At 45.3% G+C, this 26894-nt stretch overlaps 1 protein-coding gene across 2 annotated transcripts in view; it reads left to right on the top strand.

Moving 5' to 3' along the window:
* The first annotated feature begins 12955 nt into the window (after positions 1-12955).
* The window catches only part of USP5 (ubiquitin specific peptidase 5), a 151581-nt gene continuing 137642 nt past the window's right edge, over positions 12956-26894 (top strand). The window contains exon 1 of one of the 2 annotated variants that reach the window (XM_086932925.1): positions 12956-13380. In XM_086932925.1, the coding sequence (XP_086789051.1) occupies positions 13273-13380 (108 nt within the window). In that variant the 5' untranslated portion in view covers positions 12956-13272. The remainder of the gene's footprint in view (positions 13381-26894) is intronic. The other variant, XM_086932924.1, reaches the window with a different exon arrangement.

Below are 26894 nucleotides of genomic sequence, written 5' to 3'. Positions count from 1 at the left end.
TCCTTCAGCGCACTTGGTTAGCGAGTCTCTGTTGGACGGACACTACGCCAGGGTCAATTACAGCAGTCCCTTCCACAATATACTCCCTCTGCAGGGTTGGCGCTTCCCTGCCTTGCTCAAAAACAGGCCATATTGGCACCCAGGACAGACCAGCAATACTTTCTTCTAATCAGATTCCTGGTAATGTTGCCTTGCATCTAGGAAGTTGGCTGTCAGTGTGACACCAACTCTTGGCTGCTTAGAAGTCTGTGAGAATTCAGTGAAGTACCCCTCGTTGGTCGAGGAGATTACAACAACAACTAATAGGATATTGAGCTCCAATCTCTATGCCAATGTGGCAGACGGAGGAGGTGCATTGCAAATCTGCTTCCTTGGAACCGGTGCGGATCAGTTCCCCTTTTATGGGTCCTGGCCAGGCCACCTTCCAGGTCTGACCTCAAGGAGCACTCCCAGCAGGACTGTCTCCAGGTGGATTGTCCGTCTCAGAAATACAAAGCGGTGAGAGCAGGGAATACCCAGTTAATCACATCCCCTACTCAGAGAGCAGAAGGAGAGACAAGAATATGTGCCCTTTCAAATGACTTCTTTTCCTAATAACTGGTACTGCAGGCCTCACTCTGAACACACTGCCATCTACTTAATGACAGCTGCAGACAGTCGTTTACAGCCCAATTCATCCAGACGGGGACTGCCGCTTCTAAGGAAAGCCTATCTGCTCTTTCCTCACCATAGTGTTTGGTGCTCCCTAATAACATCTAGGAGATGCCAGCAATACACATATGATGTCTAGAGAAGGCAACCTCTCCTCCACCCCGTACTCGGTTGCAGGCCATCTACTTGCAAAATGAAACCTGCAGGCCTGTATCACTCGTACACTGCATACTATCACTTCTAGCACACAATCACAGATACAACACGCTGGATCTCACATTTAGGATTGTTTGTGAGCAATTGAACTTTAGATGAACGGGCCTGTAAGAGTGCATGTAGGTCTCCCAGTTATAAAGCCTGTCACTACCATTCACAACACGGTATGCTGCTACCACCGCACACCACACATGAAACCTGCGACAGGGATGGTAGTCCCCTGTAACTATGAGTGTGCCCACCTCCCAGTTCAGGACTTGGCCCAGAACCTATCAGTGTAAAACAAATAGCCTTGGACAAAGCACGCAACATGGGATGAGTGTAAGCGACGACCCAAAAAAATTAACAAATAAATACAGGAACACAGGTATGCAGTTCAGGCAAGCAGGGCACACACCTGTACATTATATAGGAGGCATTCTCGTCCAAACATATTCCTTAATCATGGGAGCAGAAATTATTATTATCATTACAGCAGCTACCCCTTGCTCTAGTGATTGACACCACATTCAAGGCACTTACCAGAGCTATCCACTATGTGCCACAAACAACAGAGCTATTCCTTACTAGTGACAGACAGCACAGATACCCCTTAGAGTACTGCTTATTGCAGACAGTATTACTCGTCATCTGGACTCTCCGCCGAATCAGAAAAAGAGTAACAGGAGCTCTCTATTCTTATAGAAGAGGAAAAGGCCAAGTATACCATTAATGATTTCACTAATGGGAAGGCTCCAGAGCAAGATGGCTGCAGGCAGCAGTACGTCTGCGTCCCATAAAGGTGGAGTAGGTTAACAGGTATGTGTTGTCATCTGGGTCAACCCCCTGAATCATTTTAGAAAGGCATACTGATTGTCTTCTCTAAGGTACTGAACGAAAACACACAGCATGAAGTGTAGAAACACATTACTCTACTAAACAGGGATTATAAAATATGAGGGTGTCGGCAGACTATTTGTCCAATACTTAGTTAAACTGGATTAAACAGCCTTTGTGCCTTGAAGACTGCTTGAAACGACTATGTTAAAGAACTGAGATCCCCACTGCCGTTTGTGTTTATTGATGCAGAGAAGCTGTGTGACCTGGTAGATTGTTTTTTTTAAGGAAGGTGAAGACTGCTTCCCAGCATGTATGAGTGCAGTACCCTAGGAGGCTTAGACTGGCAAAGATTGGGAATAGAGGAGTTCATAAAGGAGGGATTTTCAGTACTATCATTCCCAAGAGGAGAAACCCCAACTCTCTTTTGAGTTTAGACTGCAGACAGAAATGCCTGATGGTCGAAATCTTTACTTCTGAGACGTCTAGTGTAGGCTATATGCATGATTTTTTTGACAAGATAGTTTGGTTCTGGGTCATCAATACAATTGAAGATGATGCAGTGCAGAAGAAATTGTGCACAACAGGGATCTTTTGGCTTCAGTGATAAGGTGCCGCCTCTTGCATGAACTCTTACTTTGACATACAGTTATATTTTGTGAAACGTTTCGAGTCCGCAGCTTTCACTGGAACAAAGACCAAAGTATGAAGCATGTCATATGAAGTGTTGCAAAGTACAACCAGGGAATAATAGATGCTCTCACTACCAAAGCCTCATTAATAGGATGACTAGATTTTGAAAATAAAAAACCAGGTCATTTCAAAATCATTGAAGTAGGACTGAGATTTTACATCAGACAGATGATAAGCACAGAGTGAATACATTGGCAGTGTCCCCCAGCATAGACAATGAGGAACAGTGGAATAACTAAATGCAGCGTAACATAAATTATATATTAAAGTTACTTTTTTTTAAGGGCTGCCACCCAATCATGCTCTGGATCAGATGAAAATTTGCCTCCGTGTATGTTCAGTTAGCTTTCGCCTACAATTGCTAAATGTACTGAAATCTGCTGGGACGGATGGCAAAAAAAGGACTATCACAGAACATCCAGGGCAACTGGTACCCCACTTCTGTGCTACAGATAGCAGAGGAAAAAAACAGCTCACTTTATTTACATGATGGAAGCAATTATTGACAGGCACTCCAGTTTCAGCATTGATGTAAATCAGCACCAATGAAAAGTCCAGATTTTTTTAAAAGTTATGTGAAACTGAAAAAAGTGATCTACTTTTACATCCAAAGATTAAAGGGTACATAGTTATTACTTTTTAGGTCTCCCGACCTATCAATACGCGCAAGCGCATTGAGCGGAGCGAGAATTCAAGTGCTCAAAATGCTCGTGAAACCAAGGGTTTCGTTCCTGCGGTTTTCTTTAAGTTCACGTGAATCACGTGACCAAACAAGCACACGCATCAGCCTCCCTCCCTCCCTCCTAATTGCATTTTTTCACGGCCGCACAGCACATCAAAGGGTTTCTCCCAGCGTGTGCTGTGCGGCTTCTCCTCCCCTAATTATTCATGGCTGGCCGGCCGTACTTTCAGTTTCCCGGCCGCTCATCTTCTCTGCCATGTGTTGCTGTCTCCTTCGTATACTTCTTCCTGTGTTGCTGTCTCCCTCGTGCTTTTCCCCCACCACTCGTGTTGCTCTCTCCCTTGTTTTTGTTAAAGGTCTCGAAGAACTGCATACACTGTCTAAGTAGGTCCTAACAAGCACTCTCTGTCCCCTAACTAGACAGATTTGCATATGCTTCCCTCAACTGTTCAAAGCCCAGCCTTCCACATACATGTTACAGAGGTTACATTAGCAAACAGCAGTGTGAAAGCTACTGTCCCTCCGCTGATCAGACGTTTGCATCTACGATAGTACCTTAGTCTTGCTGTTCTTTTTTACCTTCACACGCCGGACAGGAGCAACTTCTGCACAAATGACTGCGTCCCACTAGTACCTCACTCACAAAGAAGCCGCCTCGAGCCCTACTAGAATATCGCGAACAAAGAACCGCTCTGTACCAGCAGCTTCTCCATAGTGGACCCTGTCCCTCACACCCCTAACCCAGAGGGTAGCTCCGTGCCGTAGAGTCTTCATCATCATTGCCCCGTGAGCTCCTCGCCAACAGAGCATGGCCTGGTTTGAAAGTACCTCACACCTAGAACACAAGATCCTAGCGAGCCCAGATCACCCAAAGGACTCCGGCCCCACGAGCCCATCATTTGCCGAGCACCCCCATATGAGAACCGTACCACCTTTCCCCCATATGCAAACCTTTTACACAGAATGTTTCCGCATGGATCAGGCAAAGGAACACATATGCAGAAAACACTGAAACAAACCTGCACGTCCTCAGTCACAGTCGGTCGCATGATCACAAGTATACACGTACGGACAAAAGCACACATACTTACTTTCAAACTCCAATGCCCCAAAGCCCAGCACACGTAGAAGCATGTAGTCAGTACTGTAGAAAAAGATAATTATTCCATACACGTGTGCCGACAGCCAAACACACAGCCCACACATTCGCCTAACCTCCAAACAAACATCGCCATACCATTCACACACAAACACTCAAGCAAGCGCACACACACCTACCGCACCACCCAGTACCAGCGCACACACACCTACCATACCACCCAGTACCAGCGCACACACACCTACCGCACCACCCAGTACTCTGGTACACTCACTGACGCACGGAAAACAAGCTTCCCCACTCAAGTAACTGCGGGATGGCCTTAGCTGAGGGGAGACACACCAGAACCGTGGGAAAAATTAGCGTGTGTGGGGGACGCGGGAGCCTCAACATTGGCACTCTCACCTGCTCCCACATGCTAAAACACAAGGATTACGGACCTGGAACTCTGAAGCAACCTCCCCCGCGCCCCAATTCCCACCCCCACTCCCACACCTATATAACACCAGAAATGTCACAAGGTAGCTCGGTAAATCCCATGGCAAGTAGACACCGTGGCCGAGTGGCCAATGCCACCTTTTCATACCCACATCTGCACAAATCACGTCCCCCCCAGCAGAGCCAGCGAAGGAACAGAGCACTGGGGTTTGGGTCTGTGCATGTCCTGCTCCTACTAGAGAAGAGCAGAGCGATAGGTGCAGCGCGTGCCAGCGGCACATACCTGGGCTACACTGGCTCAGACCCCCGTGATGCCACTGCCACGACCCACCGCACACACCGAGCATGACAGCGCTTTAGAGAGCGGGCGTTCCACGTAGTTGCCACCAGACATGCTGCACTGGGCGCTGCAGGGAGCTGTGCTAAGCCTTCAGGAGGGCAGGGACGACTAATTTAAGTGATCTGGGAAAGGAAGGTAGAGCATCATGGAAAGCGCAACTAGTTTTTTTTTTGTTGGAACAGACTAGTTAAGTGCTTTCTTGACATATGCAGCTAATTATTTAATCTGTGAGTTATCAAAACTTCTCTGGTGTACCCCAGGCGCTACCTCTCAACATTTCAGGCTCGTTGAAATGATAAGCCTACCAGCCTGCAGTCACAACCAGGCGTGGACTTTCAACCTGACGTCTGTTTCTAAGCTGTGGAAATTGAAGTTGTTCTTAGAAACTTTTGTTGCACAACTTCTCTTGTTACTTGCTGGTCCATTTGGAAGCCTGTGAGCCTCTCTCTGCACTCACACTTCAAAGGAATCTGCTTCCCCGCCCCCCGCCACGCAATGCAGAGAGCTTGTTGTTTACAGACAACACCCCAGCTGCTTTTGATCCGGAATCCGCTCCCCCGCCCCCCTCTGCGCAATGCCAGAGCTTGTTGTCCAGCAGATCACTGGAAAGCTTTATCAAACACTGTCTTTGGCATCCTCTGGTCGCAGGCAAGGAGAATAAATGTAAAATCTGTAGTGTGAGCGAACAGGCCACTGATCGGTTTACACTTTGTTGCAAGCACATACTTTAAGAAGTTTTCAATGTATGGTAATGTGAAGATATATTCTCACGATTTCTTGGTGAATTAAGGAAGTGTAATGAATAAGTCATCTTAGATAAAGGACCTCCTTAACTCTCTCTATACCCCTCTCTCTACACCCCTCTCTCTACAACCCCCTCTCTACACCCCTCTCTTTCTACCCCTCTCTTTCTACACCCCTCTCTCTACACCTCTCTCTCTACATCCCTCTCTCTGTATACCCCTCTCTCTCTACTCCCCTCTCTCTACACCCCTCTCTCTCTACACCCTCTCTCTCTACACCTCTCTCTCTCTACACCCCCTTTCTCTACACCCCTCTCTACACCCCTCTCTCTCTACACCCCTCTCTCTAGACGATTGTTTTTAACTGTCACACCCTCACCCACCCCCACACCCCCTCACCCTCACTCACCCCCTCATCCTCACCCCCCCTCACAACCCTCTCACCCTCACTCAGCCTCACACCCTCACCCTCACACACTCTCACCCTCACACACTCTCACCCTCACACCCCCTCACTCACCCTCACACACTCACTCACCCCTCACCCTCACACCACTCAGCGCTACAACACATATGTGTGTGTAGGTGCAAATGCAATGTTCTTGGATTTTCGTCACAATAAAATACACTGAACATAATCTTCACAAAATGTATTTACAAACGTTTAAGCTATTGCCATTATAAATTACAATAACTTATTTAAGTATTAATTATTTACAAATTTAAAAGCTATTGTTATTTGTAATATCAATACATCTAAGTCACGTAAATACAACACACATTGCATTACAAATGCTATAGGTGTCACATTTGCGAAAGTTAAAACTATTGACATTGTAACTGACAAAGCTATTAATTTAGCTATTTTCAAAATCAACACATAAATTAAAAAAGTGTCATTTACAATACCAATCGCTCAAACTTTCCTAATGCGAAAAGTTAAAAGTATGGGCATTGTAAATCACAAAAAAAAATATGTCATTTAGAAAACCAATAGCTCAAACTTTCCTACTGCGAGACCTATTGGCAACGCCAGTGCTTGTTGTTATTTCATTTCAAATCTTTATTTCGGTTAATTTCAACCATAAAAGATGCAGTTAAAACATTTTACAATAGAAGTATATTACAAAATAAATCTAACAGTTACACAACGTGGTAGGGCATTTTAAGTCTGTGGCAGTTTACATGATCCAATCCAAATATGCCAAAAAAACCTAACTACATCAATAAATATTTTAAAAAACGTATAAAAGCTAGGCATTTGAGAAAAGAAAATTTCAAAATCATAAACTTTTTGTCCAAACATACATTCAATGCTGATTGTTTTGGTATATTTTAATTAAATAATAGCTAATAAAAAAATATCATTACTGAACAAAAGAGAAACACAATTCCCCAATAAAATAGCCATTTTTGCTAAAGTGCGAATGCAGGGATTTTTAAGCGATATTTATTAATGTCACTTGGACCCTTAGCAACTAAAGCTTCAAACCAACTGTATTCCTTATAAGATGTACATTAAATAGGTACCTGCTTACACTGAAGACGACTATTTGTGACGTGTCTGTCTTCAATATACGTTCAGCCTCACTACAACGCCTAACATTCAAGTTTCTACAAAGTGGCCTAATCCATTTTTTCCTAGCAATGTCATATGAGGGACAGAAAAATAGTATATGTAAGTCATTTTCCTGAGCCTCTTTTGTATATAAAGTGCACCAATCACAACTATTACCATCATGATTTTTGCCCCATCTGGATTTATTAACGTTTGTCTGAAGAACCCCGTATCTAAATTTCATAAACAGGGATTTTTGTTATAAATTATCATACTATGGACAGAATCTTGATCAAACAGGTAAGACACAAAGAAGCGTGTCTCACCCATGTCATATGCATTATATATCGTGCCACTGGAAACACTATTTGGAATAACACTCAGTTTAAATTGAGTACTCAGAGAGTGTAGTGCTTTCTGTTGAGATCTACATCTCGTAAGTTTAAATCCCACAAACGCTGATTCAGCTTTTCATCCTTTTGAGGTTGGCAAAAATAGAGACAGTTTCAATTAGTTAAAAATATTTATATATGAACATGGTTTATGTGATATGCTTTGAATAAAGAGCTAGCTAAATAATACATTATGATCATGACTACGTACCAGTAATAGTCCCTAAAATGAGATCATATGTAAATGATACAGTATTGCTTCTGCAAACCAATATACTTAATATATGGGCCCATAATAGGAATCAGGTGCCCCGGAGTACCATCTCTAGTGTAGCCCCATTTAAAGGACAATATCAATCTTGACTTTGGAAACTAGCAATTTGACACTCAGAAAATATCATCTTTAACAAGGTGGGTGGATGGGATTTGAAGTGATTTGAATTTTAGACTATATTTCTGGTTATCTCACACCCAGACAAACTGCATTTGAGAAGTAAGGAAGCTGAAAAACTACTCAACGCTCAAATATATTCATTAAAGGTGTGCAGCATTTTGTCAGGTGCCACTGCCCCATGCAATGTGGTTTGTAAACATAGTCTAAAGGAACATTCTTAAGCTCTGATAGTTCTGAAAAAAGGACACCAATCTTTCCCTCATAAAATAAAAGTGGCCAAAGTTCGATGCATTATGGTGCTTTAATGCGTACATGCTATCATTAGGTTTTCTATCATATTTCGACCTCAGAAAGTTCTAGGATCTGGTTTTTAGGTCTCGTAGAGAGACCTATTAACGTCAAACCAGAAAGCTAAAACCAGGCGGATTTTGCAGGGTGCATGTGTGTCCGTGCACGCACTCTTCATTTGCTTCCCGAGCCGCCTGCCTGCTTCACACATCAAAGCCATCAGCCTCCCTCCCACCTCGCCCCTAATTGCTTTCCCTTATTACAGCTGCGAGGCCATGAGCTACTTCAAAGGGATCCGCTCCCCGCCTCCCCCCCCCCCCCCCCCCCCCTGCCGCTTGTCCTGTCTATTGAGCCTTTCTCACCTCTCTCCTTTTCTCTCCCACTAGCTTCACTTCTGTGGTTTTCTGCTGTCAACCCTCATTTCTTCCTTCTACTTTATTCCCTCCTGTCTATCGTTCTCTTTCTATGTATATCCAAGTCACCAGCCTCGCCTCTGTTTCTCTACCCCCAGAATTTTCCCACTTTCTTTTCTTTTCTAATCTCCTCTTTTGTCTAATTGCCCACAACCTTTTCACCTGCCTTTCTCCCTGTTTCAACCCTGCATTTGCTTCTCTGTCTGCCTTTAACAATTTATTTTTGCTTTTACTTTCTACATGTAATGGTCTCAATCTCTGTGCCTCTCTCCAGACTGCCAACCCCTTGTTCTTTCTGTGTCTCACTCCCCGCAGTCACTAACAGCCCTGGCTTATCGTTGCCAAAACTGTTTGCTATCGAGAATCCATTTCCAACCTTGCATCCAGCAACAGGCTGTACTAGAGTGACGTTTTATAAATCACACAGCAATTTGTTTAAAAAATCCATGCTGTGTTCATCCTGGTCACATTTGGTACTTTTAACTGGCCTGTCCGGCTTCATGGCGGTCCCCCCAAACAGCCCTTTCTTGCATAGGCTCAGGGGAGTTCGCATACACACGTTGCTTAATCAGCTATTGAGTGCACGTGATCTCTGGTGGGGCCTGCCTGCACTCTCTGCTTCCATCACAAGGGTAGATGGCCTGTCTCTCTATTTGCGTGACATTGTTTGCCTTCTCATTGGAAACAGTGCAGCCCATTATTACGTTTCTCCCAGTGGTATTTCTAGCAGCGACCTCCAAAGTGTTCACTTTCCCATGCACACAGCACTCTGGTGCCAAAAATTACTTAGAAGACTTTGGAGGCAGTTAGACTCCCACGGTTAATCAATCAAATCAATCAGGATTTATAAAGCGCAGATGCCCTTGCCTGGTGTTGCTGCACTTTGAAACATCTTGTCATGGAGGTCTTTTTATTTATCTTTATTCAAGACTTTTCAGACATCCATGCCTCTTCAGTGGTTAGTTTGTGATTTTAGATTCGAAGTTTGGCGGTCGCTTGGATGCAAGTTGCATAGAACAATTTACATTAAAGTATAGTTCTCTTTTTGTTATGCTCTGGCAAGTTTAATGTGTGGGTTCATGTAACTATTATTGAAGTATTCTGCTTATGAAGCTGCTGGTTGTTGGACCTAAGTTGTGGGCTATACTGCATGATGTGTTACAGCAACTGTGTGATGTTTATTCCATGCCAGAGCCCCTTCAACCAAAACTTGAAATAAGATCTAATTCATATGCTTGTAAAGAGTACATTTCTTTCTGGTGGTCTCTTAACCTCATTACTGGAACCACATACATTCACTCCATAATACACTGGTAACATACATTGTCTGGCTCTGCTTCCTGCTTTTTTATCTCCAAGTCTCTTTCTTTTCAGTGTGATTCCACTGACAACACTTGTGCACTAGTCCTATTAGAGCACAACTACTGTTTTATTTTTTTCTTTGTTTTCAGTGTGATTCCACTGACAGCACATCTACCATTCTGCGCTCCCTGGCAATGGGTCAATGTGCTAGTTATAGAGTACTTGTGTGTTCGAACCCACACCCCCCACACACAAACACCCCACACATACAACCCCCGACACACACGCACACACAACCCCCCACACATACCCAGACCTCCCACACACACAACCTCCGACACAACCCTACCAACTCGACACACAACCCCACAACCAACCACACACACACAACCCCACACATATACAACCCCAAACACACGCAACCCCCGACACACACAACCCTCCCACATACACACAACCCCATACACACACAAACACCCAAACCCCCCACACGCACACCCACAACCCCCCACACACAATCACACACAACCTCTCACACACACAACCCACCACCGACACACAACCCCACATACACAACCCCCCCAAACACAACTACACACACACCACCACACACCCCTAAACACACCCACACACAACCCCCCACCCACACCCACAAAACACCCACACACACAACCCCCCCACACACACAACCATCTATCTATCTATCTATGGCCCTCACTCTATCTATCGATTGCCCTCACTATCTATCCATCGCCCTCACTCTATCCATCTATCTATCGCCCTCACTCTATCCATCTATCTATCGCCCTCACTCTATCTATCTATCTATCTATCACCCTTACTCTATCACCCTCACTTTATCTATCGGCCTCACTCTATCTATCGCCCTCACTCTATCTATCTATCGCCCTCACTCTATCTATCTATTGCCCTCACTCTATCTATCTATTGCCCTTACTCTATCTATCTATCGCCCTCCCTTTATCTATCGGCCTCACTCTATCTATCTATCGGCCTCACTCTATCTATCTATCGCCCTCACTTTATCTATTGCCCTCACTCTATCTTTCTATTGCCCTCTATCTATCGCCTGACTCTATCTATCTATTGCCCTCACTCTATCTATCGCCCTCACTATCTATCTATCGCCCTCACTCAATCTATCACTCTATCTATCTATTGCCCTCACTATCCATCTCTCGCCCTCACTCTATCTATCGCCCTTACTCTATCTATCTATCGCTCTCACTCTATCGCATCACCACAGAATCACTCAGGGGCACCACAACATCACTCAGGGGCACCACAACATCACTATGCGCTACCACAGCAACACTGAACGCCACAGCATCACTCGTCGCCACCACAATATAACTCAGCGCCACCACAACATCAATCTGTGCAACCATTCAACAACAACTGGTTTAAATATGTTCTCTCAATGTTTCAAGCTTTATTACAAATGTCACAAAAAGATGTTAATATTTCACTTCTGTTCTTGGATTTTCGGTACAGTAAAATACACTGAACATAATCTTCACAAACGTTATTTACAAAAGGTAAAGCTATTGCCATTATAAATTACAATAACTTTTATGTAAGTATTAATTATTTAAAAAAAATTAAAAGCCATTGTTATTTGTAATATCAATACATCTAAGTCGCTTAAATACAACACATATTGCATTACAAATACTATAGGTGTCACATTTGCGAAAGTTAAAACCATTGGCATTGTAAATGACAAAGCTATTAATTTCGCTATTTTCAAAACCAACATATAAATAAAAGATTTGGCCTTTACAATACCAATAGCTCCTAATACGAGACCTATTGCATTGCAAATGCTTGTTATAGTTGTCCTTATTTAAAAGACCACTTTTCTGTAGATACATATAACACCTTTCGAAACACAAAGGGTGGATTTAATGAGGATTTTCACTTTTCATACAGGATGTGCGTTCCAAGCCTCGAGTACTCGCCCTCACCACCTTGCAGAATAATTTGTAAAAAGATGTCCATTATGAAAATGTATGAGTTTTGAGAACCATTTGTTTATTCTCAACATAGTTTAGCATGCAAGTCTGAAGGAGCGTATCAGGGAAGTAACTGGGGCAAAGTCAGTATGGAAGAGAAGACAGAGAGGGTGAAACTACACAGGAGAGCAGCTGTGGGTGTGAGGTGAAAGGCTAAAGGGAGTTTTTTGGGTGTTTTATCCTTCAGGAGGGAGGATATCCAGCTCCTGGTTGTATTTCAAACTCCCAGGAGTTTTAACTTGTTGATGGGATGGAGTGAATGATGCTATGAAGACACCCGAGAGGTCTAAGAAGACGAGAAGTGCTTATCTGATCTTGTCTACTTTTATCCTTAACTCAACCCCAGATTGAGACTTAACTTGTAACAGATTGTGCATGTTCTACTATAATTGGTTGTAAACCATGCTTGTCAGTATGACAGGACATTCAATATTAGAAATTGTGTATTCTCATGCCGCTCCAGTATGTCCTGCACACTTCCCTGGACACTCCGAAATGGGTCCCAATGGAAGCAGCTCTTTCCGGCTGCCTTGGCAGGGTTAAAATGCTTTACAATGGTGACCCCCGACTGTTTCTTTTCCACTCACCCGGTTTTAGCCGCTGCCATCTACGCCTGGCAGAAAGCCCTTAAGATTTTGTAAATAAACCCTACTAAAGGCTATTTCTGCGGAATAGGAAAGGCGAGCCCTAAAAAACTTGGTATTATGGTAGCTAAGTACCGGCTGTCAAGAGAGTAAATGTGCATGAGTGTATCAGGGCAGTTATTAATTAAAACGTCTGACGCAAAATATGCTTTTATTCCTTGTGTGCGGCACCCTGCAAAGCTCCTGTTGCCATGACTGTGCAGAGCCTAACGCTGCAACGTCTTTCTTCTGTTTCCATATTCCCTATACTGGTCTGTCATCGCTTTCAATACCGGCCCTATCCATCTTTGGGCTTCTGTTATTGTGCCAAGAGTTTGTTTCAGTTGAAGGCACATACTCGGTCAATCCACACAATCTGCCCCCGGATTACCAATTCCGGTATGGCCCCCAAATCCTCGCCTCGCGCCGGGCGATAATTTCAACGCGGGCACCGTGCCTTGTCCGAGAAGCAGCGCATGCGCGGGCAGGCACCTCCCTCCCCCCTCTCAGCTCTGACTGTCTCGCGCTGCCCGTGTGCGTCCCGCCGGCTCCTGTGACAGTTGAAGGAGGTGTAAAGCAGGCGAGGCCATGGCGGAGGTGAGCGAGGCGCTGGTGGCCGTGCTGCCCACCATTCGGGTGCCCAAAGCTGGCGACCGCGTGCACAAGGACGAGTGTGCGTTCTCCTTCGACACACCGGTAAGATCCAGCAGCCCCCTCCCCTCTTTCCCTTCTTTCCACTCCTCTTCGTACCCAGGGTGCGTCGTCCGCTGAATTGAATGCCGGGACATTGAGTGCACAGCTGGCTATCTGCAACGGAACTAGTGTGACGCACGACTACACTTCCCATCAGCTCAAGCGTTGGATGCGTCATTCCGCTTGGAGCGATCTGAAGCATGACAGCCGCAATGGCTGCCGGGATTCGTAGTGTATAACTATGTCACATAGTAGCTAGCAGTCTAACCAAGACTTCAGTTCCCAGCATACCCCTTGTCACATCACCTAGTCTGAGGCAGTTGACTCTGACTAGCAAGTGAATGTTGTGTAGGGAGGCCCCGTATTCATATTGGAGATTGGAAAGGAGGTCAGCATATGTACGTTTCATGCCATTCTGTTGCATTGCCCATTTATTTCTTGTAGTCTAGGATACGGAGTCTTGTCTTGCACAGAGACACGAACATTTCAGGACTGTGTCTTAGCATTGTCTGTACCAGGCCTTGCATCCAGGGAAATGTAGGTCTGGTTTAGACTGATAGCATGTTTGGACTCCCACGATCGCGAATGAATGGGAATTTCGCGTTGCATTTTTCAGTAGCTTGGTATTATATTTATTTGAGTTTTATAAAGCGCTAGCCGGACCCGAGATTATCAGAGCCTTTTACAAGTTGTGTGAATGTGCAAATACAATTGCAAGACCCGAGTCTCAGAGCACATTACAAATTGTGTGAATATGCAAATACCTTTACAAGAGGTACATGAGGTTATTCATAATATCCAAGACACAAGATGGTAAAGCACTAAGTGGTTATAACGTCCTAAGGTAGAACGCAGGGCACAAGGAGAACAGCATCAGGGATAACAAGCATTTGCAATGCAATAGAGTTCGAGCTATTGGCGTAGTAATTGACAATGGCTTTTACCCATGTGTTTTGGTTTGGAATGGATGTATGTGGTGTGGAATTATGTGGGTTGGCTTGGGATTGTTAGTTGAGGAATTGTGTGGGGTGGAATTGTCGTGTTTAGTGGAATTATGTGGTATGGTGAATAGATGAGGGGCGCTGCACAGGATAGAAAGGAAGATAGCGAATGATAGGTAGTTTGTGCAAAAAGTGTTGAATGAACTCCATATATAGAAGCAGAAAGAGTGTATGAGAAAGAAGGGGAGAGTAAGCCACAGACGCATAAAGAGGGAGTGTCTGTGTACGCAGGAGACACACTAAGAAGAGGAGGAGAGCGTGGCTCTGAGGGACGGAAACTTTGAATAGGCACGGAAAAGAAACTGTGCTCGAAGATTTGAAGTGAGCCACATGAGGAAGGCAAGAAGAATGTGTGAGCGAGAGGGGTGCAAGGGGAACGAGCGGGAGGGCCCCCAGAGGTGGACCATTGCACAGTGCGGGGAGGTAAAGGAAGGTAACATGTGTGAGCTGGCAGTATTAAGAGAGGAGACAGGGAGTGTGAGGCAGGAGAGGGGACAGTGGAATTTTAAGGTGAGAAGTGGCAGTGCAGTGTTAGGGAGAGATGATAGGGCTGGTGGAAGTGTGAGGGAGAGATGGGTTGTATTGGAATTGTTAGTTGTGGAATTGTGTGGTGTGGAGTTGTGTATTGGGAATTTGGCCCGGTGCGCTGTGGAATTATGTGGATAGTAATTAAATGGTATTAAGTGCACTGGAATTATGTAGAGTGAGATTGTGTGTTATGGAGCTATGTCTAGTGGCATGTTGTGGAGTTGAAATATGTGGTTAAATGTTTTGGCATGATGTGGAATTGTGTGGTGTGCTGTGGAATTGTGTGGTGTAGTTGAAATATGTTGTTTGGTGTGGAAATTTGTGGGGTATATTGGAAATGTGTGGATTTGAATTGTGTGGCCTGGACCTGTGTGGCATTGTGTGTAATTATGCTTATTTAAATTATGAGACATGGTGTGGAGGGCATTTATGTTGGTTGCTAGTATGTGGCATAGAGTGCATTTATGCGGGGTTTTAGGTCGTATGGAGTAGAATGTAATTATGTGGAGTGTAATTATGTGGTGCTGAGTGGTAATATGTGGAGTGTAATTATGTTGTGTGGTACAGAATTAAGTGGCATTCAATTGTGAGGTATGTGAAATTATGTTGGATGGTTTGGAGTAGTAGTATGTGGTATGTGTGAAGTAGTATTATATGGTGTGGAATTACGTGGCATGTTGCGAAACTGAATTTATTTTGTGCAATGCTAATAGGTTTTTTATTTGGGAGAGTTAGAGCCATTGGCGTTGTAAATGACAATGCAATTTACCCATGTCTTTTAGAGTGAAGTGGATATATGTGGTGTGGAGTGGAATTATGTGGGTTGGATTAGAATTGTTGGTTGTGGAATTGTGTGGGAATGGAATTATGTGGCATGATGTGCAGTGAAATTATGTGGATAGTAACTGTGTGGTTTTGAGTGTACTGGAATTATGTGGTGTGGGATTGTGTGTTGGAAAGACTGGAGGAGCTGGTGGCAGTGTTAGTGAAACGGCCAACCCTGCTTGATGTACAACTCAATGCAACTGTAAAAGGCGAAAGCTATGGTGCGTTTTAGCAAAAGTAAAAAAAAATCCATGTTACTGCGTTGGATATACTGGAAGGGCTGAAACCGCGTCAGTGGCACAGGAAGTCCTGCTTAAATTATATGCTGTAAGGGCAAAAACAAGCTTAGTATTTGTACATCTGACATGCAGACATGTATTTGAAGGTGCTCCCTTCTGTGATAGTGAACAAAAAAGAAGGCTCGATAAAATAAAGGATCATCCCCTCCTAGGGACTTTTGTGACTTTACTTGCTCTTTCACCTGTTTGTGTTTGCTAGCTCAGATGCCCAGGCCTCGTCAGCCTCTGTGCAAATATCGCGTTGTACAATAGCACTGTGTTATGGTTGCCTGTGTTGGTGGGTGCTTGAGATGCAATGGCTCCTCTCTGATCTCACTCGCTCTCACAAGGATACCAGGAGTCTATTTCCCCTAGAAGGCAAACAAAGCCCTGTAGTGTCAGTGTCACTGCGTCCTACATGGTAAGGATTGCTGAGATCCTACACGGCCACCTTTGGGTTGACCTGGCATTCCATGGACGAGCGGGGCTGGATACACTTCATCCATCTGTTAGCACAAGAATTTACATTCCAGGTGTCCTTGGGGCTTTGTGCTTCATTCAGCCCGTTTGCAGCCATTCACCTCCACATGGGTCCTCGTTTCACCTCGCCTTCGGTCTGCCCTCACCTCTTACCAATCATCTTTAAAGTGCAGTTTTATCACATGGCACTGGCGACGCACGCACAGGTGTCTCAGTCCCACATGCCACTCAGTGACTGTCAACGCGCCCTGAAGCATGCATGTGAAAGGGGGCATTTTGGCGCAATGCAAAGCATGTGACGTACAAAAATACATACCACAAAACCCTAAGTCAAAAAGAGGCTATTTACGCACGGAGAGAACATACAATTTGTAAATAACATGGACTAACACAACGTGCTAACAGGTGACAAATATGTGTCTTGAGACAAAACACACAGTGTAAATACAGTTTCTAACCTTATTTGCAGTTGCGCACAATGGCCAGTGTAAAAAGCATTCAAGAATATAAATCGATAAAGTATACATATACCTAAAAAGGTGTCATTGTGCATATAACCATAAAGCACACTATATAGAGTTCAGAAAAAAAAGTGCGCAGGTGGAAAGAAACAAAAAGTATAAAGAATATTGGATGCAGCGTCTGTGCTAAAGTATTTTGGTAACTAAAACGAGAAGTGTGAAGATTTAAAAAATGTGGGTGTGCTCAATGTAGAATCAAAACCCAACATTTTAAGGTGATAACAAAAATATGTCCAGTATACCCAAAGAAAGGCAAGAACGCAAATCTGAAGAAAGAAGGTAAAAAGTGCGATCCTGCGGTTGAAAAAAAAGCATAAAACAAAGATAAGGTTGCAATAAGTACAAAAATGAAACAAGGCTAAAGAGTCAGTAAAAAGTTGAGGAAACAAAGGCTGTCAGTTACACATGGACTGGAGGCGTTTATTCTGAAAGCTGTGACCGGTCCTGGGACTCACCCTTCATGCTAGTGACCTGCAGCAGGGGGTGCCCTCTTCGGTACCTGGCGGGCAGATGCCGTCGCCCCTCCTCCCTCTGCTGAGGCGGCAGCCTCCTGAGCGGGCTGCACGCCTGGGAGAGGGTGGGCTGCAGGGGGAGCCTCCTCCTTCTCCTCCTCCTCCTCCTCCTCCTCCTCCTCCTCCCCTAGCACCGCCTCCCTGGTCCTCAGCCTCCGGGCAGCCCCGGTGTCGCACTGTGGAGAGGTTCAGCTGCCCCGGGGCTGGAGGCTGTAGCTAGCCTCCTGTGGAGGCGGTGTCCTCCGTTCTTCAGGGCTCTGCGCCTTGGTGCACCTCTACCTGCGCTTCCCTGGTTCCCTTATTTTCACTTTGTGCCGCAGATGCTCACGAGGGAGAGCAGAGGGTGTCCTGTGTGAAACCAGTCAAAGCAATAACGTTGAAGCCCCTCTCAGCAAGCACCTCCCCGCTCTGCACGGAGACACGTTTCATTTATGTGTGCGCGTGCAGAAGTGACAAGCAGCCGTCCTGAGAGGTGGGCATTATGCACAATTTTTTTGCATAAAGCGGGTGCCGTGCTAAAATATAAAGCACGGCGGTCATGCATATTTAAGTCGTGAGCATGGCGTGATAACGAAACAAAACAAGCTACATTTTTCCAAGAGATATAAAGGGTAGAGGTCAGGGATGACCCGGGGGCTAGGGATAGGTGGTTAGATAACATTGCCTTATCATCTCTGCAAATACTACAAAGGGTTAATTTAGAGAGGGAGATCTCAGAGGAGGAGGTGGGAAAAGCGATCCGTCGTCTGAAGAGGGGGAAAGCGGCGGGTCCGGATGGGCTACCCGGAGAATTATATCGAGAGATATGTCCGGACATAGTTCCAATACTGACAGCTCTCCTTAATGGCATTCTTCTGAGAGGGGAAAATCCCCCCCGATTCTTAGAATGAAGCCACAATCGTTCTTATACTTAAGCCAGGCAAAAATCCTTTGGATTGTGGATCCTATAGGCCAATCTCCCTTTTAAATAACTATTACAAAATTTTTACATCTATCTTGGCATCTAGATTGTGGGAGGTAATTGGCTCGATAATCCATTCAGATCAAAGGGGTTTTATAAGGGGGCGTCAGTTGGCTGATCATACACGAGATTTGGTGGGGGCAATCGATATTGCAACTACATTTTCCCTTCCACTGGCCACCTTGACATTATACCCCACCAAAGCTTTTGATAGGGTCAATTGGCCCTATCTGGTGGAGGTGATGAGAAGGTTTGGGTTGGGGGAGGTCTCCTGTAGGGCCATCAAGAAACTATATAGGGCCCCCACGGCAAGATTGCTAGTATATGGCACCCTTACAGACCCGATAAAAATTACCAGAGGAACCAGGCAGGGATGTCCGCTTATCCCTCTCTTATTCAATCTTTATACCGAGGCATTTGCCCAAGTTTTGAGAGAGGAAGCGGACATCCCCCCTTTTGTATTTGGTGAGTGGGAGAAGCGGATAGCTCTCTATGCGGACGACATTTTGCTCTACACATCAGAGCCCCAGAGAGCTTCCCGTGGTAATTAAAAAGGCAGAGGAGTTTGGACAGATCTCAGGTTATGACATCAACCCCAGCAAAACTGAGATTATGTGCTGGAATATTCCTAACGTACAATTAACAGTTGCAACATCTATGAGATACCTGGGAATACGTATTACCCAAGAAATAGGAAGGTTGGCACAGACCAATTTAGATCGGGTTGCCACGGAGTGTAGGAATCTTTTGAAATCTTGGTCATTTTTGCCACTCTCCATTTTTGGGAGAACAAACCTCGTTAAAATGACCATTCTTTCAAAGTTTACGTTTATTTTCAATTCTATTCCTCTGATGTTTTATAAAAAAAAAACTGGAAAAAAGCCAGCGAGAGATAAATTCTTTTATTTGGTATTACAAAACAGCTAGGTTGACTTGTAAGAATCTGAGAAGGAGGAGGGAGAAGGGAGGGTTGGCATTGCCAGATTTGTGGTACTACGCATGGGCATTTCAGCTGACCTACTCCAGGATGCTTCTTAAAACCCCGTTACATCATCTTTGGGGGCTATGTTTAGGGCTATGATTGGGGGAGTGAATATCCCGTTAGACGGATTTTTATTGAAGTTTGGCGACATGAAATACTTCAAAAAGGTCAGATTAAAGACTGCAGTCTGTCATAAAAAGTTGGGTGCAGATCAAAAAGAAAATTGGGTTACATTATTACTCCAATTTTGCCCCGGTGTGGGATTCTCCTGGGCTGCCGCCCTGTATGCAGGACAGTTTGGCAACCCCGATAAAGGAGGCTGGGATATCTAGATGGGGAGAGTTATTGGCGGATGGAAGGGTTCAAGACTGGGAGGTGCTGAGGGACAGGGTGGGCCCAGCTCTTTCCAGGTTTAAATATATACAGATGGACAGTTGGGCACGAGCAGTTAGCAGGAGGGGCCCCCAACTGGGGAAATCCAGTCAGTTTGAACAACAATTGGTTGAAAAGCCAGAAGGGGGCAAGGAGGTGGCAATTTGGTATTGGAGCATGGTCAAGGAGGCGGATGGGGACTTTGTTTTGCCAGAAACGTTATGGGGAAATGTCTTGACTTTTCAGTGCGAAGACCTATGGACGAGCTCTTTCAATTTCCTCTATAAAACAGTGAAGCCAGCCTGGTTAAGATGTAATCATCTGTTTACTCTGCATCGTGCCTACCTCTCACCCCTTAGGCTTTCAAAGTTTCTTCCAGGGAAGAAATGTAATAAGTGCAATTTGTTGGCAGCTCCAGATACACATATGTTTATGGATTGTCCTGTAATTATGCCGTTTGGGGAAGAAGTGAAGGTCACCTTGGATTCGATCCTAAATATATCTTTGATCATCACCCTCCCGCTAATAATTTTTGGATTGGAGGAGAATGCAACCGGTCAGGCAAAGTCCCTTCTTTTTTATTCAATTATCTTGGCAAGGCGACAAATATGTATATTCTGGGTGGATGTTATACCGACGTAGGTAACGTCGCTGTACGAAACTTCAAAAACAGACTTGGCCAGATCATGTAGCAAAAGAAACCTGTCCTTTTGGGATTTGTTAATTAACTGGAGATAGGATTTCCGGGATTTTTTTTTTTTTTTGCCCCCAGGGTCCTATGATTATGCTGATTAGTCTCCAGAGAAGCCAGGAAGTGGCCTTTCCCGTACGTAAATCCTGGGTTCGTCAGGTTTGAATACCGATGGCTGGAGTCTCTCCGTTTTCCACTTAAGAGGCTGGTCTCCCACCCATTAAAACATCAGGTCTGGAAAAGGTCATGGAGGAGGATAGATCGCTAAAGTACCTTAAGGCAGACACGTGTGGTGGTTGGCGTGTTTCCGTGGATGGAGGTTATGGCAAACGAGGACAAAAAAGAAACGAAACAAGCTGTCGCCATGGCGCGAATACAAAAAAAGTGCTTGCCCACTAATTGAAGGAGACAGTATAACGCCGTAGGTAAACGATCCAGTCCTGATCGGTGGTCCCAAAAGGAGACAGGGCGGTAACAAGGAGGGACTAAGAATCCTCTTTTTCAATCGAAAGCCAGCATTCACCATGGACGATGACCCCAGCCAATGAACAAGATGGGTGGGGCTTCCACTCCCAAAACATACCCTACTACAATATGCCTCGCAGAGCGCTAGGCGAGACCTAAAAAGGAGATCGGGCAAGTCGTATGACCACCTAGAAGGCACTAGCCAGCTAGGGAATCGTGGAACAGTTTGTGCACATGCTGAGGTAGTTGTTGAGGAGTAGGGATTTGCTGTCGTGTTTGAAGGAGGGAAAAGGGGAGTTGCAGTGGAGATATTTGCGTAGTGAGTTCCAGATCTTCAGACCATTACTTGAGAAGGAGCGAGCCTGAGATTATTTCTTCTTGAAGGTGGGAGGAATGAGAAAAAGAGTGTTGGAACTGCTAAAGTGTTTGTGCTCTACCAGCTTTAGACAATTTGGTTTCTAAGTATTCAGGGGTTTTGTATGAAGATTCATCTTCCTTCACTGGTAAGTCATTTAAGACTAATGAGACGAGAGATGTGATCACATTTTTTTATTGCCTGTTGAGTCCGGCAGCTGCATTGATAGCAGCTTTAAGGGGCGCCAAGTGACATTTTGGAGTTTGTGTAAGGAGGGAGTTACCGTAGTTGAGTTTTGAGACGGCAACAGATTGACCTACCCTCTTAAGATAGTCTGGGGGAATAAACAGCTTTACCTTCTTGAGATGCTCAAGTGTGTAGAGCACTGCTTTGGCAGAGTAATCGATGTGCTCCTCCAGTGACATATTTTATACAGGTTAGAAAGAGAGAACAAGCAGTTAAGAGCGTCCAGATTCTTGATCCATACTTGGTTAGGTAAAGGATTGTGGTATAAAGAGCTGATTCGTTTCAGCATGCTGTGTTTACCAGATGTTTCAAATTGAAAATTGGGAAAGGTTAATAAGATAGTGTAGAGGCGATGACGTTTGCCATGTACTTATCCACAGCTTAAACCTTATGCGGAAGAGCTAAAAATCAGCATTGTCATAGTTGTCCAGTACCTTGCGTCATGTGTTTAGCCATCTCTAGCTTTTTTGAAAGTGACAGCTTTCTGGGACTCTCTATAGCAACCCTAAAGTTTCCAGCATAAACTCGATACAGATGACCATTTTCGTTATGTTAGATCGTATGTTTTTGATGGTTATCTTTGAACGAGAACTGTGATATTCCAGGGTGAGACGGGTAAAGCAGCATTGTGAGAATAAGAATACCCATTTTACATTTAGACATGTTTGAACTTCAGGTATCAAAAGCTATGGTTGAGGTGTGTTGATGTGTATAGGGAAACTTTAGGCCGTTCTTGGTGAGACTAGATATTTAGGAGGTGTTTTTAGTCACTTTAAAGACAGGTATTATGGGCACAGCCTTCAGCCCCAGGTGGGGAGGACAATGTAGAGGGCTTAAAAGTTGGAATTAACTAAATTAGAATTGGATACTGATGCTGCAGAGTTAAGGTGGAGGAACGTTGGCGGTATGCAATGATGTATTGGTGTCAGTACATAGAGCCAGATGTGCAAAGTAATTGTTGTCAGAAGTTGTCCGATTTGAAGCGTCCGGTCCTTTCCAACCCCGAAAATGCTTTTACATATGTACAAAGGAAAAAATTACGATTCGGTAACGCGTTGCCAAACCACAATTAGTTTTTTCGATTTGGTATTTGGAAAGGCGTATTTACGGCATCCCTTCCAAATACCGAATCTAAGTGGGATGTATTAATGTTTTTTATGACACTATAATGTCCATGCCACATTTCTTTACCTTTAAAAGCACTAAGCTGTAGAAAGACACTTTTCCACGTACCTTGCTGCCCGTGAGGAGGAGCTCACTGTACCAGCGCCTAGCGGACCTGCTTCCAGCCTCACGACTCGCCGGACCCGCTTCGCGGGTCCCGCAGCGCGTCGTATCACCGAGGACTGCCCAGAGGATTTCAGGAGGAACGCGGGGGCAGGCAAGTGCACCAGCGGGGCTGCGAGCCAAGCAGGGGACTCCAGCGACCAGGAGCCCCTGCGAGCCCAACTAGCAACACCTGGGCTGCTCTCCCCGCTGGCCACGCCCCCCCGCCAACGGAGTAAAAGCTGCTGTGACCTCAGTGTTAGCGGGACACTTTTCCACGTACCTTGCTGCCCGTGAGGAGGAGCTCACTGTACCAGCGCCTAGCGGACCTGCTTCCAGCCTCACGACTCGCCGGACCCGCTTCGCGGGTCCCGCAGCGCGTCGTATCACCGAGGACTGCCCAGAGGATTTCAGGAGGAACGCGGGGGCAGGCAAGTGCACCAGCGGGGCTGCGAGCCAAGCAGGGGACTCCAGCGACCAGGAGCCCCTGCGAGCCCAACTAGCAACACCTGGGCTGCTCTCCCCGCTGGCCACGCCCCCCCGCCAACGGAGTAAAAGCTGCTGTGACCTCAGTGTTAGCGGGACACTTTTCCACGTACCTTGCTGCCCGTGAGGAGGAGCTCACTGTACCAGCGCCTAGCGGACCTGCTTCCAGCCTCACGACTCGCCGGACCCGCTTCGCGGGTCCCGCAGCGCGTCGTATCACCGAGGACTGCCCAGAGGATTTCAGGAGGAACGCGGGGGCAGGCAAGTGCACCAGCGGGGCTGCGAGCCAAGCAGGGGACTCCAGCGACCAGGAGCCCCTGCGAGCCCAACTAGCAACACCTGGGCTGCTCTCCCCGCTGGCCACGCCCCCCCGCCTATCACACTGTTGTAGCACTTAAAGGAGGACCAGACGCCCGCGGCGCGGGAGCGCGCGGGAGGGCGCCGGGAGAAGCCCGGGACAAGGGCGGGACCGTCCAAGGCCGTCACAGGCCGGAGCAGGCTGGGCTGGGCCCACTCTCTTGGCTTCTCATATCGTGCAGGTACTTACAGACTTGATAATTTTGTTACACTCGTTTAGGGTGGAATAATCTGTCTGACCCCCCTGGAGTATAACTATGCCTTCATCAACAAAGGAGAGTACCCCTCAGAAGCCGGGTGGTGTGAAAAATGGGACTCTTGAAAATTACTTTGCACGGGCTGTGGGGGAGGCGGATAAAGAGGGAAATTTGTCTAGGCTAAGGGCGGAACGGAGACGATCAGTGGACAACTTGAAAAACACCCCCTTGGGAGAGCTATCTATCACTTTAAGGGAGGAGTCAACTCGTATCGAGGATGTTCCAGTTTTGTTAAGGGAAGGGATGAACACCTCTCAAATTGATATCACGAGTACTGCTCCACCTAGTAGTATTAGAATTAGCCCTGCTAGGGGGGCTACAGTCCTAACGCCACAACCACCCATAACCCGTAAAGACAAGCATCCCAAATTGAAAGCAGTCACCACACAAGCAATTCCAGGACCCCCTCCAAAAAAACGTAGGAGAAGGGCAAAGGGAGCCAACACAATCTCCGACTGCATCATCAGTGACGAGAAATGGGTTGATCATTTTAAAAATATATATGGCGGCAATGACCCTGTAAATGATAATGAGACAGGACCGACCAGGGGCCTAGTGGCAGTAGAATTTAATGAGGAGGAGGTATATAAAGCCATAATGGACTCCACGAAAAATAAGGCTCCGGGCCCGGACGGTGTCCCGGTAGACTTTTTTATATATGCCCCAACTACCTGGTCTAAAGTACTTACAAATGTCTTCAGGGCAACAAATGATGGATGTTTTCCAGTAACATGGAACACATCTGTCATAGTACCAATCTTTAAAAAGGGAGACAGGGAGAATCCAGGATGTTACCGCCCAATCTCCTTGATAGACTCTGCCTTTAAGATTCTGGGCAGAGTTTTATTGACAAAGTTGAGAACAAGCCTGGAGACCTGTGGGGATCTCGCAGAGATTCAATATGGCTTCAGGGAAAAACGGGGAACCTTAGAGCAATGCTCAAATTTACACCTCCTAATATCGAAGTACACGGTGGCCGGGGAGGGTTCACTATATTTGGCCTTTATGGACCTCTCCTCGGCCTTCGACTTGGTTAATAGGGCCAAGCTTTGGGCTATATTGCGCGAGCTTGGTATTGAGGAACCCCTGGTAGCCCTTATAGCAAGCTTGCACCAAAGCCTTACCACGAAGGTCCGGGTGACCAGGGATGGGCGATGCTCTGATAGTTTTAGGTCAAATAAAGGTGTCCGCCAAGGCTGTATCTTAGCCCCACTTTTATTCACCATTTACATTAATGATCTAGGGAAGTCTTTGTTAGCAGGCAACGCTGATGTCCCGCGGGTAGATGGGAAGCAGATACCGGCTCTTTTATATGCAGACGATGCTGTTCTCATCGCCCGCACGGGAATCGGGCTACAGACCCTTTTGGAACTCTTTGGCTCCTTTATGGCCAGATTGGATCTAAAAATCAATGTAACTAAATCGCACACAATGATTGTGGGTCCACAAAAAAACAAATCACATACAAAAACCTTTTTCTGTAACGGCGAGGCTCTCTCCAGGGTCCCGGTTTTTCCTTATCTAGGGGTCCTGTTTGATGAGAAGGGCTCCTGGGTCCCGCAAATTAAGGCCAAATGTATTTCTTTAGCCAGGTCCACAGCAGCCCTGTTGGATTTTACTAAAAGACTAGGGGCTAAACCAATGGAAGCCGTGTTAAAAGTTTACAAAAGTAAATGCATTTCAATAGTCTCATATGGTGCAGCACTGTGGGGTTATACTAATCTGGATAGTATGCAGATAGTAGAGAACAAACTCATTAGACGAATTCTGTCGGTCCCAAACTCCACACCTACATACTCCATACATGAGGAAGTTGGCCTACCTTATATTATAGATGGACTGAAAATGGCCCCCTTACTTTTTTGGGCCAATATCTGGTTAAATACCGAGTTGTCTTTAAATCACACAATCCTTAAAGACGTGACTGCAAGGGAGGGGGCAATGAAAATAGCCTGGCTGAGATATATAAAGTCATCATTCACTGCCCTCGGAAGACCTGATTTATATACAACACCATCTACAATCAGGAAAGCGGACATTGCATGGATTAAGAAGGAATTCCAGGGGAGGACACGTTTAGAGAGAGAGGAATATGAGGTTAATAAACCGTTAGTAAGAGCACATCTGGTTTTGTCCTCTTCCCCCTCAATGGAACCATACCTGCAATATGTCTCTAAACCCTTGCATAGATTCTTGTTAACCAGATTCAGATTGAATTTAATCCACTATCTATTAGGCACCTTCCCTACGTGGGGTAAACCAGAACATGCACCACCCTGTGAGTGCGATCAGTTCTCTAATCAGGACACTCTTCATTTCCTGTTTTTTTGTGTATTTTACGATACTGAGAGGAGAAAATACTTAATTCCCCTCCTGAAAACACTGGGCTTTATACAAGTGAGACCTGCCTTGCTTTACCTCCAAAGGTTACCGGACGCACATGTCACTTTTTGTGTAGCGAGTTTTTTAACAGCCGCGCACAGAGGTAGAAATAAAAGAATCCCTAGAACTGCTCTGTTTTAAATTAAAAATGAATACATTAACTGCTATTTTTCGTATGTATAATGGTGACCAATTCAGTGACTTTTTTATGGACACTATGTATAAACAAAATGAACTGTGGGTATTTTTAAAATGTCTTTTTAAATACATGTATGTTTTGCCTTTTATGATTTTAACAAAAATCGAATAAAGTGTATTTTGACTGACTGACTGACTGACATAGTTCCACACAAACCTCACAAAGTCTTTTGGGAAAATATTGGTATATTAAACAATTTTCAAGTAATATAGAGTTGGTACAAGGTCAAGTCTTGCTAGAATTCATTTGATTATGCATTTCACCCTGCTTTCAAAATCAAGTTAACTGAGTCCAGCTTTGCAACATCAATCACCCCCATCACCAGCTGCTGAAATGGGGATTATTGAGAGCAG

Source organism: Lissotriton vulgaris, chromosome 7 (genome assembly GCF_964263255.1).
Source record: "Lissotriton vulgaris chromosome 7, aLisVul1.2, whole genome shotgun sequence".
Lineage (NCBI taxonomy): Eukaryota > Metazoa > Chordata > Amphibia > Caudata > Salamandridae > Lissotriton > Lissotriton vulgaris.
The sequence above is the reverse complement of the archived record's forward strand: the minus strand, read 5'-3'. Positions and strand labels throughout refer to the sequence as shown.